The 20,695-nt window shown below is 41.3% G+C and overlaps 1 protein-coding gene across 2 annotated transcripts in view; it reads left to right on the top strand.

Moving 5' to 3' along the window:
- Positions 1-20,695, top strand: part of filip1l (filamin A interacting protein 1-like) — a 79,164-nt gene that overhangs the window by 33,528 nt on the left and 24,941 nt on the right. For both annotated transcript variants that reach the window (XM_028571868.1, XM_028571870.1), the window contains exons 3-4: positions 33-206; positions 323-501. In XM_028571868.1, coding sequence (XP_028427669.1) covers positions 33-206; positions 323-501 — 353 coding nt within the window. The remainder of the gene's footprint in view (positions 1-32; positions 207-322; positions 502-20,695) is intronic.

Here is a 20,695-nt window from a genome sequence, read left to right as displayed (position 1 = left end):
CTAACCAAATCCACTTTCTTCCCCCACTATAGGCCAGAGATGAGGTGATCACAGTCCTGAAGGCAGAGAAAATCGACATGGCCCTGCTAGAGGCCAAGTATGGCGTTGTCACACCACAGACAGTCCTGCAGTCCCTGCAGAGGGACGCCATCCAGGGCAAGGCTGATGTCTTTGAGGAGGACATCTATGAGAAGCCCATGGTAGAGGTAACACCAACTCTCAACCCGATTGAGATTGAGATTCTGAAAAGAATACCCTCGGTGTCCGACTGACACAGAGCAGTCTAGACGTGACAGGTGTTTTCTATGTGCTGCCTCCACAGCTGGACAAGTTAGTGGAGAAGCAGAGAGAGACGCACCGGCGGATGCTGGAGCAGCTGTTGATGGTGGAACAGTCGCACAAACAGGCCCTGTGTAAGTTGGAGGACGAGAAGAGGAACCATGGAGAGTTCATGAAAAAGAGCGATGAGTTCACCAACCTGCTGGAGCAGGAGCGCGAAAGGTCAGTGTGAGACTTAACACAAGAGCTGCCAGTCTTCCAACAAACAATATAATCAGAATCGTTGCTTCATGCCTGCAGTGTCTACATTTTAAAAAGTTGGCATTCTTGGAGAGATTTGGTGACATATGATCTGAAAGCAATAACAGAAAATCTCATTTTTGTGTCAGGTGAAGCTTTCATTGACTTAAATGCTGAGTCTTCCTCCTGAACTGAACTAAACATCACTTGTGTTTTATTTTAATGGGAAATGATGACTCAAAAGTAAATGAAAAATATGCAATATTACTCGATAAACCATTGGATTGCACGCCTGACTGCTAGCTAGTCAGCCAGTGTTACATGATTGTATTATGGGGTGGGAATAGACATACTACAAAAAAAGGTAACAAAACAATACCATACCCAGACCTCGACAATGCACTGCATGTTCCATTAAGATCCAACAGGCAGAACAGAAAAAGCACTCAACTGTGTCAAGTGACATTCAAGTGACAACACCACACACCACGCATGAATTCAGCCTCTAAGTGCAGTATCCAACTGAAGCCAAAATTACAACTGACGCAGCGTTCCTATTTTAGCAATATCTGTCACCTCTACTGTCCCCACTTTACGAGTGTCTTTACTAGTCAATGTCAGCATGCTCTTCAGAGTTGAAGGGCCTCTTGAGTTATTTCAGTAAACAGAGTGAAGGTATGACTAAATCTTTGTCTTTTGTCATTCAATTCAATTCAATTCAATTTTATTTATAGTATCAAATCATAACAAAAGTCATCTCAAGACACTTTACAGATAGAGTAGATCAAGACCACACTCTATAATTTACAAAGACCCAACAGTTCCAGTAATGCCCCCAAGAGAAAGCATTTAGTGACGAGGAAAAAACTCCCTTTTAGGGAGAAATCTCAGGTGGTGAAGAAAACTTCCTTTTAGGGAGAAACCTAAGCGGTGTCTGATGGTGCCGGTTGGGGGTGTGATGAACAGTGGCAATAATAGTCACAATAAAGATAATGGATCAGTGACTAGAAATAGTAGTTGTAGTAGTTCATGGCGTAGCAGGGCACTGCAGGGCATAGCAGGACATAGCAGGACGTAGCAGGGCATAGCAGGGCACTGCAGAGCATAGCAGGGTGTAGCAGGGCATAGCAGGGCGCAGAGCAGGACTACGGCAACAGCTGCAACCACAATTTAGGTGCCACCCTAATCCAAGGAAAACTGCTGGGCGAAAAAACATAAGGATTCCGGGGAATAAGCTCCCCAGACCTAAGTTAGTAACACACATTTCTGGGAGATGGATGCACACAGTCTATGAAGAGAAGCAAAGAAGAGATCATAATCTTGAGATAGTAGATAAGGATAGTGGCAAATAAATAAGTTTGAGAGTTGAGTGCCTTGCTCAAAAGCAGTTTGTCAGCAAGTGCAAGAGTTGTTCGAATCCTATATCCAACTTCAGCCATTCAGTGGTGCCAACATGTCTTAATACTCCTGTGTAAGGTTAGCATTTAATCAAAGTGTTCTTCAGGTTTACAGGGGGAAAACAACCCTCAAGGATTCCATTATTGTTTTTCCCATGACCTGTAGTAGGTCCTTTACTTTTATTATCACCTTTTATTGAACAACTCTGTACAAAGCTGGAGCGAACCAAGAGTTATTACTGGAGATGATCCAGCGAACTAGAGAGGGAGGCAAGAATTTGTCGACAGATAATTAAAGTTCGAGCTTAGATACACAAATAAGCTTTACGTTTACAGCTCTGCTTTATGGTAGCACTGCAGACATTTGTGAACCAGAGGGAAAAACCATATCCCTGGATAACTTTCCACCAGCTAAGTCTGCATGTCAATGCCAGTGAAAGCAGCTCTTGAACGAGGGACACTTGAAGATCAGATTGTTTATGCTGCGGTTTCATAATATGCTATGATGTGGTAATTCTCTAAGCTGTCCAAGATCATAAAAATATTTTTCAATTGCACTATGTTCTGTTCCTCTGTCCTGTACACTGACCTAAGACCACAAACAGATGTTTAGCCACGCTAGTGACATGGTTCTTGGTCAGTGTTAGCGCTCAGTCCGCTACTTTTGTCATATACAGTTTTGCAACAACTACATTAGATGGATTGCCATGAAATTCGTGGTAGCTTGAAGCACTGCAGAGCCTTATTACAGCCTCATACAGCCGCTAGCATGGCTGTAGACTGTTTGCACGATAAGAGAAATCCTGGTAACACTTATGCTATCAAGTGCTATGAAATATAACAGCGCATGATTTATAGACATGCTGAAGCACGTTTTGTCTCTTAGCTGTAATTTCATCTGTGTAATGTTAAGAGGCATTGTACTGTGCTTGTGTTAATTATCCAACCTTAAACTGGATTACGAGACATTACAGCTATTTTAGATGACTGTACAGGCATGTTGTCTTAACGCCTGCAATGGTGAAACTGCGCCCCATAAAGTAGTGTAATGTGAGATAAGTCTGGGGAGAATTATTTGGACGCGCTGTTTAACATTGCCAGCTAAGATGGCTGGAGGTGGAAACATGTCTGACTGATTTCTTCTGTAAATGTCAAATAGAGAGCAGTCACTGGGCAGTGCTCTGTTTACTGCTTCCTCAGCAATATCACATATCATACACACACAGAGGAAATGTGCACTCGCCCCAAAAGCCAACGACACAATCAGACACGTCCATGAAACCACACACACATGCACCCTCAGCAATGAACTTCACAAAGGAAACACAGCTGGACGTCGGCCCGTGACCTGTTTGGGACAATCACATCGTTGCACTTTAGCTGCACCAGAATGTTTGAGTTGGACCGGCGAGCGGTGATGACGGTCTGCGCTTTGTCACCGGGCATGTCAGGAAAGACGGGCTGCCATGAAAAATAGGCCTCTGTCCAGGGTCGAGCTAATTACCGCGTGAGAAAAGGCGAAAGATTTATACAAGTAAAAGGAGAACAAACAAAAAAAGAAAAGAAAAACGTACCTAGTGGCTCTGAAAAGCATCAATCACACTGCATGTTCAACAAGATGCCATCAAATAGTTGATGAGGGTGTATATTTTCAGGCTTGGGATTCAGCGAAAGTAAATGTACAGAAGCAAGTACACATTTGTGTGGGGGGGGTGGGTTCAGCATCTGCTATTGTCATCTGTCCTCAGCGGTTGGATCCAGCCTTGTCTATGTAGCTGAGTACTCCGTTACGGTTGTAGATGCCAGCGTGCGTGTCATGTGTAAAGTTTTTAGGTAAAAGTATGTTTGGAGGTGTCCTCTTCCTCATTCTCTACCTAAATTGTTTGTCCAGACAATCCAGACAACACGGATAACTATATGTTACGTATTGCTGTAAGTGTATGCACATGAGTGGGTCCATGTGCATAAATGAGGGCCCAAGCAGCATTCATATCAGAAACGGAACAGTAGTTGTAAAGTTTGCTGGATATTTATCATAACTTGGGTGTCATTTTTGCAGAATTGGCCATCATTTCTATTAGTTGTGATAAAGTTTGAATCAGTTTAACTGATGTCCCTGTGTTCCCAGATCCCAGCCATTACTTAGGAGAGTACAGTGTTACTATAATTGATGAAAATGATGTGCAACACAACAAAATCAGACCCAAGTTGAAATAAACCCGAATTATCTTTTAAAACTTGCAGTCCAGCCGCCAATAAAATTGGGATGCACTTTGTGCTGTTAAAAACTTCCAGTGAAAAAGAAGATATACTGTATTTCTTTCATGTCATCAAGACTAACTCAAGCAGTAAGAAACAGACAATCCCTGAGGGGCTTGAGTATACGACATCTTGTCCTCCGCCCAAGCACAAAACCCAGAGTTTGTTCAGTGACTTCTGTTCTGCTCTGCACTCCTTTCAAAACATTATTACAGAGGGCAAGAAAAACTACAAACCCCCAAATAGCTTTGACTTCTAGAATGAAAAGCCACTTATCACTTGTTTTGAGGAAAGCTGAAACAGTTCTTTATGTTTTCAGACAGGCTGCCACAGCACGACATGCTGACATATGAGAGGCACCACGTCGCATCGGGCTTTAATTTCACTTTAGTTAAAGTATTGTTGTGTGATGCATTTTAGATGGATGTAATCATTTCCTTTTACCGCATCCTGAGAAGTTTCGATTACATCCTGGGCTAATGTCCTGTAGGATTTGGGAACAGAGAAAACCCTTTTCCCTCTTTAAAAGCAGACACTCGTGCTGTACATTTATAAAGTTCTCATCTCCTGCTGCCTTTTTTTTTCTGACCTTTTTATCATAGCAGGATACCTCTGACTATGGACAGACCTTCTTCCTGGAAGCCCTAAAAAGCATGTAAACCCGGGCAGGGGGTTGGGGATGTACCTGGCTCCCCTCTGATTAATTGGCGATCAAATTGCTGTCCGTGAGTGATGACCTCATTGCGCACCGGGTAATGCAAGAGCAGCAGGGGTGTGAGAGCGAGAGCGGCATCCTAACCATCAACAGATGTGACTTTAAACATGACTTCAGCGCACAGATATACACACACGCGCTGCATACAGCTACGCCACGGCAGGCATTTTGCTCGCCTTTGTTCTTTTCCGGAGAAATGAATTTTATGACCATCTGCATCCTCTGATTTCATGCATAGCATAACAAAACTTAAATCCCCTGCTCACATTCGGAACATACTGACTGATGTTAGAGTGAGGAGTTCAGCTAATGTTGTGATGTGGAGCACTGAACCCAGAGAGAATGCATGGCAATATGAGCCTCCTGCTATCTATATCATTTAAAGCTCCACTAGGCAACTTCACATGCTGATGTCTCCAGATGACAGCAAGAGGCATGAAACATGATCTCGGATATGCAGAAGTCCTGTGATGTAACGGCAGTAAAATGCACACAGCACCCTCATGTTTACCAAGCCAGCTGGTCTGAGATCATTTTATACAAAATGGAGAAGAAAGGCAAAAAGTCAAGTGTCCAGGTTTTTTGGGGGATGGGAAGTCTCACTTTGCTGCTGTCTCATTTTTTAATAATTTAATGCAGTTGTTTCTGAGTTTGATTTAGCAGGTACACATAATAAACCCTTCCACAAAATCATAAACCAAAAAAACTGCAGTACTAAAGGTGAAAAGTGCTTGGAATAAGATATTTAAAACCATCAACTTAAACATACTTTTATTCAAGTATATTACAACAATACAATACTCAGATGTATATGTGCATTGGAAGAGTTATTTGGTGTTGTAATTATTGTCCAAACTAGGACCATAGCATATTAAAAGGGCTCACTTAAAGGGACATTTAGAAGACAACAATACAAACTACAACTTACAGCAATGTTTCTGTAATTTTAGCTTTTATTTTTGTAAAATTGCTCTTTAAATGTTCTTCACCTCAAATTCTTCCCCTCAAATTGCTCTGGAATGCTCTTCCCCTCAATATTAAAGCAGCTAGCTCTATTGAGTCATTTAAATCACTTTTTAAAAACTCATCTCTTTAAAATGGCTTTTAACACAAGCTGAGCTGTGACATTGTTAATATTGTTTGTAATCATGTTTACATGTGTTTTAATTATTATTATTATTTTGGGGATACTATGTTTTTAATAGGCTTTTACTTTTTCTTCTTGGTTAATTAGTATACTTTTTATGCTGTTACCGGTATTAGTATCTGTACAGCACTTTGGGGCAGGAGGGACTGCTTGTAAATGTGCTTTATAAATAAACTTGACCTTGATCCTGACCTTGACCTTACCCATTAATGCATTAAAAAAACACTTTTTGGTCAATCATGTCCACATCAAAACTATAATTTGTAATGGTTGCAACATTTGTTAAGAGACCACATGTAAGCTGAACAATCAGCAAGGCCGATACATTGACCAATATTAGCTTATCGCAGATTTGTCAGTATCTGTTGGTGGCTAAATAATAAATAATTATAATGAATAAATTGCAGTGCCAAAAATGGTAGTGTGTGAATGCTATTGAGAGGCGGGTCTTGCCTACAAGTTGCATGAGTTCCATAATAACGAGCCAAAGATATGCTGTTTAGAGTCTTTAGTTGTTCCATTAAAGAGCAATGCCAGCTGTAAAATGTCGTGCTCAGTAGTGTGTTTTGTACTGTTTTTTTTGTAATGTTCATGTAAAAAAATATTGGTAATTTACAATATATAATATTGGTCGTGATATTGTTACCAGACTTTTAAAAACCCAAATATTGAGAAAAAATATCCTGTATTGGTCGCACTATAGTCATAACAACTGTCTTACAGTCTCAACAAAAAACTAACTTTGACCAAACTGTACACAAGTATAAGTTTGTTATGTTGTCAGTGCGTGGTCAACAGATTCTCACTCCCATCTCGTAAAATACAAACGCTCGGTCAGGTGCCTTTTATCGGTGTTATTGACGCTAAAAGTCTCCTTTAGCGTCTTATCTAAACGCGTCGTGGGTGGGCTTTGAATTTCCCGGAGAAAACAAACTCACGTGACGCGTTCGTCCAATCAGCTGCCGGTTTTCATTTCTTGGGCAACAATACAGACAAAGAGTATAGAAGTACCCTTTGATATAGAGTAGCGCCGCCTGCTGCTATGGAGACGTATTACATATGCTCAAGTCGGTGTCGCCTCAGTGTGTTTTGAGGCAGTTTTTGGGATCTCGGGGACCCGACTGCCTTTTCTAACAATGGTCGGCCGTCTGGTTGGTGTGTCAGTGAGAACGGATTGTCATGGTCTACAACCGGGCTCTATTATCGCCATTATGATCCCGGGCTCCATGACAGCTAAAGCATTTGTGCATCATTAAAATCAGATGTCTATGGGTGTTTGATGTCACTCTATTTCAGCAACATTTCATGATTCACACTAATAAGATGTGTGTACTTTCCCACAAAAAAAAAACAAAAAACCTTGAAATCTTCTGCATTTTATTAGTCATGATGCTTGCACAATGCATCAAGGCCTGAATGGGGACGTTTGATAGTTGTGAACTTGCCATAGAAACCTCGTGTGATGAGAAAACGTCCCGCAGATCACATGAAACAAACGTGTGTTGACGTAATTTACTGGGACAATAAGTTATAATCACTATTACTGAGTTTTTATTGTAGATATAAAACACAGTAGCTGCTAACGTGACACTATATGACCTTCCTCCTCTTAATGATTTGCAGGGCCCACAATACATCTACATGCCATTTGGTTGACATAACTGCAGCGGTGGTGACATCACTCATGTGGATCAGATCGAAATTCTTCGGCGATGTCCTCACCATCGCTGAGAAGCTTATTACCCTGACCTGCCCTGTTCTTTTCTTTTTACGATCTGGGATTTTTGGTTATTAATTATCACTGTTCCTGTCTCTGCAGGTTCACCTTTAGAGGCAGGTTGTGAACTTCGCAGAAAGTTGTACAGTGTTTTCGGAAGTTGTCAAGCAGCTGTTTTGCTGTGTATACACATATTCCTCTGCATGCATGAGCAGGATCTGTCTTCACCTATGCGTTGTTAGGATATTATCAGTGCTCCTAAAACGGCTGGGAGGAGACAGAAATCTGCCTCATTCGTCAAGTGTAGCTGACATGCGATTGCTGAGGCTGTTACGTCTTTCCTGACTAAGGAGAAGCACACCTGTATTCCTCCCAAAAAGGTTTCAGCCTGGTGAATAGTATACATTCCTGTTCAACGCCAGCTTCAAACTTTTGATAAGATAAATTAGAGGATGATATATGCATTAGGAGAAATTGTCTGGTCAGTTTCAAATTCTAAACCTTCTGGAAAATACGTCTTGTTTTTTAAAATGCTGGTATGGGAAAGTACACACATGTTTTTAGATTCTCTGTGTCAAACAACTTCCTTTTATGGGAAGGAAAGCTGTTCCTCGCACTGACTACTGTATATGACGTTACTCCAAATTTTTGTACGCCCCACCAGCATGCCCCCATGTTGAGGTCAGGAATCACACATATACGACACATTCAGCGACACCCTCTAAGCACACATATGACATGCAGCCACCTCTTTACACTCTTTCAGTGTGGGTTTTACATTCTGCCAAATGCGTCAGTACATCGCTGGACTCAATTTCCTTGAGAAGCTTGAGAGCTCTCAGCACTTTGCTTGGTAAAGCTTTATGAGAATGTCTTCTAGTTTAGTCTACAAATATGCAACTGAACACTGAATTCATGGATGAATTGGATACAGAAAGAGAAGGGTAAGACAGAAGGAAAAGACTTCGCCGTGCAACGATTAATGGCTGTCGACGTCAAAGTGGCTCAGTTGCCCAAAATTATGTGATGTTCAATGACAATCATTAGAAACAAGTGAATAACATGTGATTATTTTATCAGTAGTCAGTGGTGAAAAGAAGTAACAAGTATAGAAACTCAAGTTCTATACTTAAGTACAGTTTTGTGCTTTGACTTTACTATATCCATTTAATGCTACTGTGTAATATCTCCTCAAAAATGTGTTTCATACCTCGTCTGGATCAATGGAAGTACATTTCCAGGATCATTTCCTCACCTTCTGCTCTCTGTGTGATCGCTGTGCTCAAACTGTGTTCGCCTTGGGAAACAACAACAAACGTTAAGCTAGCAAGCTACACGCTGAAAATGGCAAATTTTGAAGAAAATCTGGATCATGCAATATGACAGGCCTGCTTGGTTCTTTAAGGGTATGATTATTAAGATTTACAAAGAATATGTTTACGGCATTTACTCTCCAACTGGGACGTTTTGTGACTGATTGGCGGGATTGCTTTATACGTATAACCATGTTTCCAGCTAGTTTAAAAAGCTCATGTTACTGTATTGTGTGAACAGTTAACTCAGTTTTATATCGTATGTGGCGTTTTCTTTTGCGGGTGCAAATGTTCCACCAAAACAAGTTCCTTCCCGAGATTATTTTGCAGAGACACCATCGCTGCGTCCTGAGTTTAGCGCCGCCCAAGACGATTGTGATTGGTTTAAAGAAATGCAAACAACCCAGAGCGTTCTTTTTGTTTTTTCTGATATCCCAGAAGGTCTCTGTGACCTTACTCCACAGCGCTGTGGAGATAGGTTTGGAATTGCCAAACTATTTCAGATCTTGTCAGCTCCTTTAACTGCAGTCACAGAGCAGTGAGGCGAGAAGCTGAACCTGATTGGTCCTCCTGTATTCATTCTGAGCACTGATTAGCTTCACAGTTGGAACTTTATAGAACCAAGTGAGAGAATACCTGTGTCCGAAACACTTCCTATTTACTATATAGTACACTATATTTACTGTTAGATAAATCAAATTATGAACTCAAATTAAAAAGTTTAGATTCAGTTTTTTTGGGGGGGTTATGATCTCTGAATATTGATAGGATGGGAATTAAAAGGACAAATGAGTCCATATTCTGCAGGATATTCTTTCCTGCTCTGCACCACCTTTGTTTGTGTATCTAGACGCTGATCACTATCACTCCCACATTGTAGGAACAACGCTGCTGACCTAATGGGGCTGGTCAGCCAACACTCCCTTTTCTGCTTTGGCCAGATAATTATTGCTCCACAGTCTCCTGCACCTCATGCTCATTTGTCTGAATCTACTGCAACAAGGACACTTATCCTTCTTTTCTTTGACTTAATGTAACTTTCATTTTTCGGTAGTGTTTTTACCGCACCTTCTGTCGTAAAGATCTTTTCTTTACGGTGCTGTATTTCCCACTGTATAACCGAGGTAGCGTTACCGGGAGGGCATATAGTCGCGATGAATATGTTGCTCAGACAGAAAATCATTCATGTACAATAAGAGAATACGTTACAGATGCATCGTTGCATTTCAAGTGTTGCATACGGTAACTTAGCCTACTTTGGATGTATCGTGAGCTAAACCGGGTATCACTGTCACTGTGTTAGGAGCAAAAGCATTAAGAGTTTGTTGTAGCAACCAACGTAATAACTTAGTTTAAGACATGAAACCCACGGACGCTTTACGCAAGTAACGTTACAGGGGGACAAGGGAAAAGAAAATAGTAGGCCAACACAAACACGGAGTAAAGAAAACGTCCGCGCTAAATGGAAGGAGGACGTAATTTAATGTCGGCAACTGACGTATAACCACATCGCGCACTGTAAAGTTATTTTATGAATGAAATATACCTATATTCGTGGTGGGTTTTGAATTATTTACAATCCCGTAATTCTCTCCATCTGTTAGAAGCCCGACCAAAGTTAACTCACTGTCTTTCCCTTTCCCTTTTAGCTTTTAGTAGTTCTTACGAAAATATCGTGTCCTTTTAAGCAGCATGCAACATTTGCATGATCAGAGAAATAAATGTTTAATGATTTTGAAAGAAAATGTGGGTGTCCTTTCTTCAAAGGTGAAACAAGTGAGTTCCCAGCATTGTAGTTTCGATCTGCTGTCTATTTTGGAAAAAGAAAATCACAAACACGTGGATTTGGTGTGCCTTTGAGCAAAATTCGAAATTCAGTTTGGTTCTGGTTCATGGCCTTGTGAACACAGCAACTATAGGCCATGTTTCCAGATAAACAATCTGTCATTGTTTGTGTCTCTATTACTGGGGAGTTATCTCATAGACAAAATATAAAACAAAATCATTTTTAAAACATATAGAGACAAGGTGCACCAACATTCACAGATGCAGAACAAACTCTGCACTGCAGATGTGCTGGTGCATCATAAGATGTTAAAGGCACTAACTTGAAACAGATACCGCTCACATGAAAGCGCATTTTTATGTGTACACCCTTACCTTAAAGTGTGTGTGAGAGACTGTCAAAGTATTACTCCCCTACATTTGCAAACTAGGTGGTGATTAGGCCCAGAGAGTCGTCATGGCATGGCGTAATGTGATTACATCTCCCTGACAGAATGCAGCGAATAGACCTCACCGACCACAAGGACGCAAGACTCGCTGCTTCTACTTTTTCCAACCTTTTTCCAACCTATAACAGGCGAAAAACCTTAAAATAGAACTTAAATGCTGTTGTGTGAGAAAAGGAGACAAAACACATTTTCTGGTTCAGATCTTTTTACTGATTTTGTAAAGTAAGTGTGGAGTAATTTGTAGAAATCTATTAAATCAGCTTCACATTTTTCAAGTGAGAGGCAGTGCAGAAGGTGTCTTACCACATGAAGGCTCATTTTCTGCATTCACGTTGTGGAAAAAGTTCTTTTTCTACCCAGTATTTATGTTACAGTGCATTTCTCCTTTAAAGGGGTGAAAGCCTCAGAGTTTACATATGGGCCTGGATTGACAGACTCAATGGCGTCTCTGTAAAGGTCCAATCAAACAGGGACAAAACAGGGACAATTAGTGGCATGAACATAAAGAGCAGTGGATTTGTGAAGGCAAGACGGCACCTGGCGGTGAGTTTAAATACACAGGTAATATGTTTTTCAGTGAAATTGAGCCACAGTGTTCTTAGAGCGATTTGACATCTTATTTGTAACTTCCAACGTCTGTCAGGGTTGGGAAAAAAAAGAAGAAACAACTGAACGGTCAACTGGACAGAGCTTGACAAATGATTCTGGTGACTGGGAATCTGCAGAGTGATGTATGAGCTAATCTTCTATTTGTGAAAGGAAATAGCACAGAGGGCGGAGGGCCGGGGATCAAGGAGGAAAAATGCAGCTAATGTAGGGCTAAAATGACATTTCTAAGCTTGCGGTGGCCTCTGCCAGAGCTGGAGACAGCGAATGATGGCGCGAGACTCAAATTGCAACAGGCAACAGAGAAAATCCAACGATTGACATGTAAAGTTGACATTGTAGAGGATACATTCACCCGCCAGCGAGGGCTAATCTCTCTGATTTACCTTCTTCTCACATTTGTTCTAGCAGACGCCTTTTTGAGTTACAGCTTGGCAAAACATGGCAAAAGGAAGCCCTTTTACCCTCCTGTCCTGTCAGGCTGGAAGGAAACGGCAGCAAACTTGCACATTATGTCCTCGTAGCTGGCAGCTGCAGTGTCTGAACAATGAGTCTGTGCCTGTGCTCCCAGCCAACTCCGTGTTGAGATAGTGAGTGAAATATGGAGGGAGGAAAGCGCCTGCCTGGATCTGTCAACTCAAATGTCCCATTGTGGTAGAATGGGCTATCTGGAAGTGGCCACGATGAATTGTACAAACAGCTAGAGTGAATTATTGTGGTGACATTTTTGCCCTTTTCTTTTGAACAACGACACGATTGCTGTAGCAGGCCATTAACATGATATAAATGTAAGACATTAAAGTGCTCATATTATGCTTTTTGGCTTTCCCCCTTTCCTTTATTGTGTTATATATCTTGTTGTGCACGTTATAGGTTTACAAAGTGATAAAACCCAAAGTCCACCCCAAAGGGACTTACCATCTCCAACAGAAAACACTGTTAACAAACTGTTCCAAACAGCTCTATTGTAGTCCAGTCTTTACTTCAGAGACGAACATGCGTCACTTTGTAACACACGTTATAATGCTCGCCTAGCTGCTAGCATGGCACGCCCTCATACTCTGCAACTGACTAGCTAGCAGTACTTACCGCGCATGTGCGACTCCCAACAAAGATGGTACAGAAGTGAGATGCCTCACTCTGTAGCTAAAACAGAGAGCTCAACACACAGGGTGAAAAGAGGAGCTGCAGCAATGTACAACAAATATATGGTGCTTTCTGAAAATTAAACCCCATAAACCTATTCTGCTACAACCTCTAAATGCAATTATGAACCTGAAAATGAGCATAATATGAGCACATTAACACAGGCATTTAGTATTTTAAAAGCACTTTGTTTTTCACACATTATATTATAACTCACTAACATGTTTATACACCAGTGCAAACTTCAAATACACTTCGCACTTCAAACACTTAAAGACTCTATCTCTGCTGGTAACATTTTAGTGTGTCATAAACTTTTTATTAATTGACTGAATTCTAAATGGGGGGGATAAAATAAAGTGTTTAAGAAAAAGAAATTATGATGAAGGACACCTTGCTGTGTAAGCAAAGCAGCAAATAATAGCGTCCTGTCAAGCTGTAGCAGCGTAAGTGATTTATGCCACTATTGTTGCTTTCACTTTCCCACAGGGGCGTAGCACAAAATTCTGGGCCCTGTAGAAAGGCATTTTCTATGGGCCCCTCCCCGCATCCACAGCTGTTCATTCTAGCATCTTTTTGGGCCCTCCTCACATGAGGGCCCTGGGTACTCAGTCCCCTTCTCTCCCCGCCCCTCCAGTCCAAAGCCCCTGCTTTCCCATGTCGGTGCTTTTTTACCTCATCTTAAACTCAGCTGATAACGCCAGGGTACAACAACACAAAGTCAAACCATCACTAGCAGACAACGTTGGGTACACACAGGGGATGGAGATAGACAGGAGTTTCTTAACTGTATAAGATAGATACATTGTTAGATACATTATTTGTCATACATTAAACAAATCCACGTTCTTGAGTCATTGTGTCTGCAGGGGTTTTATGGGATTTGTGTAAAAATTGAAAATAGCTCTTGTAACTTTCTCAGGGTGTTAGGATGCACCTGATTTGGAGGTGGTAACTTTTAAATAGGGATTTTTATAGGGAGCAGGGTTTAATTTACTTTTCCCTGACGAAGTTTGTCTGAAAAACAAGTTACTGTTATTGGTTACTAGAGAAAACAGTTCTTTATTTGTCGCTATGGGAGTTTTTCGTACAACCTTTAAGAGGAATTTAAAGGTCCCATATTGAAAAAAGTGAGATTTCCATGTCTCTTTTACTATAAAGCAGGTTGAGGTGCTACATAAATACTGTGAAGGTATTAAAACGCTCAATCCACAGAGAAATGCACAAAGCCTGCGTTCAGAAATGGTGCCTTTAAACGAGCCATCAGGACTTGTAAGGTTGTGATCTCACAAATATACTATATATAGTTAGAAAGTGCCGTTACAGTGCCGTTACAGTCATTCCCCAGCAGCAATGATGGAGCAGCGCGGATGTGGAAGACCCAGAAACGCTGACCAATCGGAACAGACTGGGATTTTTCGGGACGGGGCATTAAAGTAACCTGACTCCGCCAGATGGATTGCGTCGCATTTGCTCGGCATATCCATCTGGGAACTTTCCGTTGGAGAAGTTTTGGGAAGGGGCGAAAATACTGGTTAGCTGATTGGATAAACCATCTGTCTATTACCACCTATGTTGGTGATAGACGGGCCAAATCAACCAATCAGATCAAACTCTCAGTCGGGAGAAGAGCAAAAGCATCTTTTCCTCAGAGAAAGACGTTTTTTGCTCTTCTTTCAATGAAGGAATACTTTCTAATTCGGATAAAACTTGCGCGATAGCTACGCTCATCTCATCCGTGGAAGCTGCCATGTTGTTTAGACTGAACATGCGCTTCTCGTTGCGTCACACCTAAACCCGCCTCAAAACCAACACTGATTGGTCGGTCGTTTGGCGAATTGCTCTATCTCAAGATGCCAGACTGATCTGCGAGTGGAAAACTGGAGCTCGCGAGATCAGGACAGTCTCACGAGGCTAGTATTAAAGAGACAGGCGCTACAACTGAGCCTTTCAGACACAGGGTGAATACAATGTCTGAGGGGGGTTGGACATTTAAGCATGTAAACATGGTCTATTAGAAAGCCCGAAATGCATGTATGAACTTGGAAAATACAATATGGGACCTTTAAAAATGTCAAAATCTAAGAGAAATATTGAGAAAGAGAATGAAATAAATGAGTTTATGGTTATTGCTGGAGTGAAAAAATCTCAAGGCTTTATGAGAGGACCTAAGGTGGTTGGGTGTCAAGATGCGATATGGAAACCAAAATTGAAAACTTTGGGGCTTGACTGTTTGGCAGGGAACAATAGAGAGCTGTCAGAGGGACCACCCTGCCGCAGTGCATCCTGGGCTTTGACAAGACTCTCAGACCAACCAGGAAACAAGAGCCACGGTTGGGTTTTAAATTCCCTCCGCCCAGATTGTATGCATGGCGCTGGAGATGATTGATGAGAAGGTTTTCCTGTAAGGTTATGAGACTGCAGAATAGCTGGCACTGGTCTGTTTCAGGGCTGACATACAAGGGTAAACATTATCCTTTCAGACACACCTTTTCCCTCAATAGTAATGAATGTTTTTTATAAATATTTTAAGGAAATGATTAAAACTTAATCATTATGTATGTCTTGAGAAATATTTTCATAAAAGAATGTGGAAGCAATGTTTAACAGATGACTCGTTTACAAGCCCACCAAGCCTCCGCAAAAACACTGCAGAAATGTAATTTAACTCTCACTAATATGCATGACTGAACAGAAAACCAAATTCTTTTCTTTTTCAAAAGACTTTTTATGGCAGGAGACGAGACCGGTGCCAAGCTAATTATTATGTGTTGTACTCATGACCACGAAATGTAGAATACACTTTTTGAGCTGCAGTGTCATAATAACAGCAAAACAAACAACATCCCGCTTCCTCCACCCAAAACTCTGAACTGCACTGGTCCTAGACTAGCGGTCTTTTTGATCCAAGCCCAAAACCTCAATTACACTATATTTTTTTCCAGGGTTAAATTATGCAGTCAACTTAGTTTTGCTCCGAAATCTCCTATCCCGATGTTGTTTTGACCTGGTGAGAAGCTGCAGCCTCAGTGAGCCATGAACGGCTCGCACTTAGTTTGATACCCTTGTAACTCTAAAGGATAAATACGTCTGGTGGATAACATTTTAGATGGGATTGCAGCAGGATTTAAGATTGCTTGTGCACGAAGGTTACCGTAAAAGATTAGACTGACGAAATCCCACTTTTGTCAAAGTCCAGCGGCTGATATCTCAGGACAAATGTTTTTGGGGCTTGAAACCGAGAAAATCCTCCTGGCAGTGAGAGAGGTTGGGGAAGGGTGGGTGGGTAGTATGACTAAAGGGTGGAAAAATGGTTTAAAAGGGTCTATCCAGTTTCAGAAGCCTCTCATGGTTAAGTGAAGTGGAAGAAAGGGGAAGTATCCATGTCAGCAAGGAGACAAGTAAGGTTGGATACTAAACCCTGTCGAGGCTTCTGCAAAGAGCCAAGAGTGACGTTAAATGTTTTATGCTTTATTTGTTCTGGTGCCTTTGGTCTATTCGCCTGGATGAATACAGCCAGGTTCCTTATCTCACTCCTTTCAGAAACACGCTAGTATTTTGTTTTATTATCAGCCCACAAGTAGTACAGTGTCCCAGTGCTAAAGCAGAGAATATCTCCACGTATCACCTATAATGTGTTTAAAAGCATCCAACAATTTAAGAAGGGTTCTTCTTGTAAAGTTTGAGCATGCCAAGGAGGAGGTACAGTATCTGCGGTCTGGACAAAGAGCAAACACAAGAGAGAATAAATGCTATGCCTGGATCTCTCTAATTTAATGTAAGTATAGCATGAGCTCATTCCTAAGGCACACTGATTTCTTTTTTTTCAAACAAAGAAAAAATTATGAGCTCACGTTTCGAGAAGCCGTATATTACAGCCAGTTTTATGCTCAACCCAAAATATCATAAAAATCAGATTTAGCAGCTATTCTTTTGCTCTGTTAAGCCTTGGCATTGTTTCAGAAGGTCTGCACGGCATCCAAATTTTAATATTGCATTTTAAATGGAAGCCTTTCTCTTGCTAGAATAAGCAGGCTAGATTAAATGCAGTTTTACGGATCCAATGAAAAACTGATTTGGCATTTAATTGAGCCAAAACACAAATATATTCCCCCAAAACAGAGTCTTTTTTTTCCATCAGGCTCCCCTAACTCAAGGGCTTTGGTGCCTTTGGGAGACCACATGTTGGGCAACTTTTAGGAGCAAAATGCAATTATAATCCTTCCTTGTATTAATAGCTGTTGATAAACATAAATAACATAAGTTTGTGATGAAAAGACGTTGCACGTCAAACTTGCTCCTCACTAAAATCTCTAGAATTCAACTTTAGCATTTGCAAAACATTTGATCGGATAACTATGTAAAAAACAAGAGGGCAGAAGTGTATGTAAAAATCCGTGCAACTATTCCAACAGTTTTTTTTTCACATTTTTTTTTTAAATATCTTGTAAAATCTCTCAAGGCTCGGCACCCTGCCAGAGTTAATTGCACACACACAAAAAAAATAAATCCTCATCAACACTGGAACTCAGTGGACAAAGCTAAACCTCCTGACCCTCAGCGCTAAAATGCCTTTTTGGAACCCGTCCAGATGTGAGCCATCTGTTGTGTTCAGTCACTGAGGTGAGACTAGTCGTGTCTATCCAGGCGGTGACATCACCCAGAATAGAGACGGGCTAAAATCCAACATTCAGGCCTTTCATTAATAACACTGCTGATCCGAGCCTTTCAGGCAGCCCCTCGACATGCACTGAGGCTTCCCACCGGTGCACTTCATCAACATTATAAGTGTTTTCTGCCACGAGGAACCTAATGCAGCCAAAAGTTGCAAAAACACCGGGGCTGCACTTTACCACAGTATCCCTAACATGCTCCTTCCTTTACTTCCCTCAGAGGTTTCAGATTTTATGGACGGGCATGGCATAAAGTCATGGTTAAAGCAGCTACAAAAGTGTGCAGATCTGACCTGTTTGAACCAGGTTGCAGGGTAAAAGGTGACCTGAAGAACATTAAGAAAAGATATCCTTTTACCGGCTTCAGTGAACATATGTGGAGGTGGAATTGTAAATGTGTGTGTTTTCCACTCATTCAAAAAAATAATACATTACACAGAAAATAGCTACTTCGTTGCCTCATTTGCATCCGTCAACATCTAAATTAAATTAAATGTGACACCCTTCTCCACTGCAATCGTTTTGCAGTGACTGGACAACCAACGGGAGACAAAAGGATGACACACTGCCAAGAAAAACATGTCTCTCATAGGGATGACAATGTCGAGACAACAAATACAGATGTTAGGATGACATGCAACATCCATGAGAAACTGAGGCCATGATGTGGTGGCTAAGTGGTGTGAGCCTTAGTCTGCTTTTTCTCACTTTAATTCGTAGTCAGAGACAATTTCAGGCCAGTTGCCAAGTAACTGGGATAATAAAAGCTGTACGCCTTGACAGGAAGTGAGCAGACAATAGAAAGAGCTTGTGTCCAGGATCCCAAACCGCCGCCCAGCCCGGGGTCTCATCTCCTCTGAGCACTCTAGGAGGGGAGTGATGTCACCCTAACGCACCCAAAGAAAGACAATTACACAGACTCACGGTCCATCACAGGTCTGTCTCGCTTAAGTAAATTCCAGCGTCACACCCCACATCCCCAATCACTATCATTTACATTCCTCCTGAACACAAAGAGGTAAAGCAAGGAGTGGGAGGACCCGTGGCGAGCCAGCAGCTGGCTGGTTGTGATGGAAAGGCTGAGAGAAGAGCAGCAAGGTACGACGGGAGGGAGGAAAAGAAAAAAAAGAGAGAGGAAGATGAGAAAGAGAAGGAGAAAGACTTCCTTTAAATACATATTGTAAAGGAAGTTTATATTAAACAGTATTAGTGTTGTTTTTAATTAAGCTGCATGAATGCCCAGACAATTTTTTTTGTAATTTGTCGTATTGAAGAAGTCCATGACTCCAAACTTAAAACATGTTGCTCCATCAGAGGTGGCGTTACACTCATAAAGTATAAATTATTTATGTAACAGTCATATGGGTTGTTTCGTAAGTCTTTCAGGAATGAGGGATAGTGTCATGTAGTCCTGCCAATAGTGTTGCGAGAACATTTTCTGCGCTGTAATCTGATAGCATTTCTCCAGTAAATGTAATAGATCACCTGTCATTTCTTAATCGCTCTAATCCCCTCACATGTGAGCCATTATTTCTGAAAAACGATGTGTGTCATCTGAGGTCTTGCTCTTCTCTGAAAAGTGAACAGAGCCAAAGCGTTATGAGACAGTTCCGATGACCAATGAGGACATCTGGCGAGTTTTTTCTCAGGGGTGTGTCATCAAACAAGAGACACACACACAAGTGGCACGGACAGAAAGGACCGACGGACAGACGGAAAATGCACTTTAGTACATCAAAAAGCCTACAACCTCTCATTTTAGAAAAATTAGGAATTTCTTATACAATAGCATACAGGCATTTTTGACCTGACTACTACATTCTCTTAGTTGTTCATAAGTAAAAAAAAAAAACTCTACATTGAGTTAAAAGCATCAGTCAGCTCCTGGGAGTAGCCTAGAGGTAGCATGTCAGTGCTAGTTATGTGTTGTCTTGGTTAGCAGTAGGGCTGAGTATCATTTAAAATAATTACGATATAAAAAATCACTGAGGGGTTCTCATGTTTTTCCGGATAAGCAGCCCTGGACTCATGATTACTGTTGTTTCTGTTTCATAAGAAGTACCCAGTACCCTTAAAGTGATACCAATACCAATCGAGTACTTCATTTGATACCTTTTTTTTTTCTTTTCTACTTCTTCTCTTCTTTTCTAGCAACTCGGCATGCTGAACCACACAAATACATCGGTAAATACACTGCGTTAGACTTTACCACACCGCAGATTGTAGTTGGACAATGACTACTTGGTACTGGGTTGCATATAGTACCGATACCCAGCCCTAATTTAGCAGCCTGCTAGAGGAAGACTTGCCAGCCATTCTTTGAGATGGACAATTTAGTACCACAACAGTTAATGTCTAAACTATTCCAAACTACCTCCCATGTGAACTATAAAGGTTGCTTACACCTCAATATCGGATCAAACTTGTGTTGAACTGGTGCAACAGGCTACAAAACAATGAAGATGGGGAATGCTTTCCTCAGAAGGTGTTGGCACCAGAAAATGGGACACAACAACGACTGCTGATGTAAGAAACAAAAGTATTTAGAATCCCTGTTATGTGCCAACTCAAAGAATAGGAACTCCTCTGGGCCAGCTAAACACCCTACATAGGCACAATTTTATACACAGTTTTTTTTTTTTTACACAGAAAGCTCCCTCGTGATGATTACTACCTGAATGCCAAAAGTGTGTTCTCATGTCTGTTACGTAAAAAAAAACTTTTCCTTGTCCAATTTGTTGCTTTACAGCTCGTCTACACTCTTACTCTCAGACTCAAACTGCTCCTTGTGTGTATGACGGCCTTGGGAGCTGTCCCCTTAATCAGGCCAGTGTTGGAATAGCAATCTGGTACTGGGACTTTTTTTCCATTAATGCAGTTGTGAATGACTAGATTAGGAAACCCATTTCCTGTGTTTAAAGATGCTGGACAGTGTTTGTAGATAAGTCAGAGGATGAATAAATGGGGCA

The sequence above is a fragment of the Perca flavescens genome, chromosome 24 (genome assembly GCF_004354835.1).
Source record: "Perca flavescens isolate YP-PL-M2 chromosome 24, PFLA_1.0, whole genome shotgun sequence".
In the NCBI taxonomy this organism is placed as follows: Eukaryota; Metazoa; Chordata; class Actinopteri; order Perciformes; family Percidae; genus Perca; species Perca flavescens.
The sequence above is the reverse complement of the archived record's forward strand: the minus strand, read 5'-3'. Positions and strand labels throughout refer to the sequence as shown.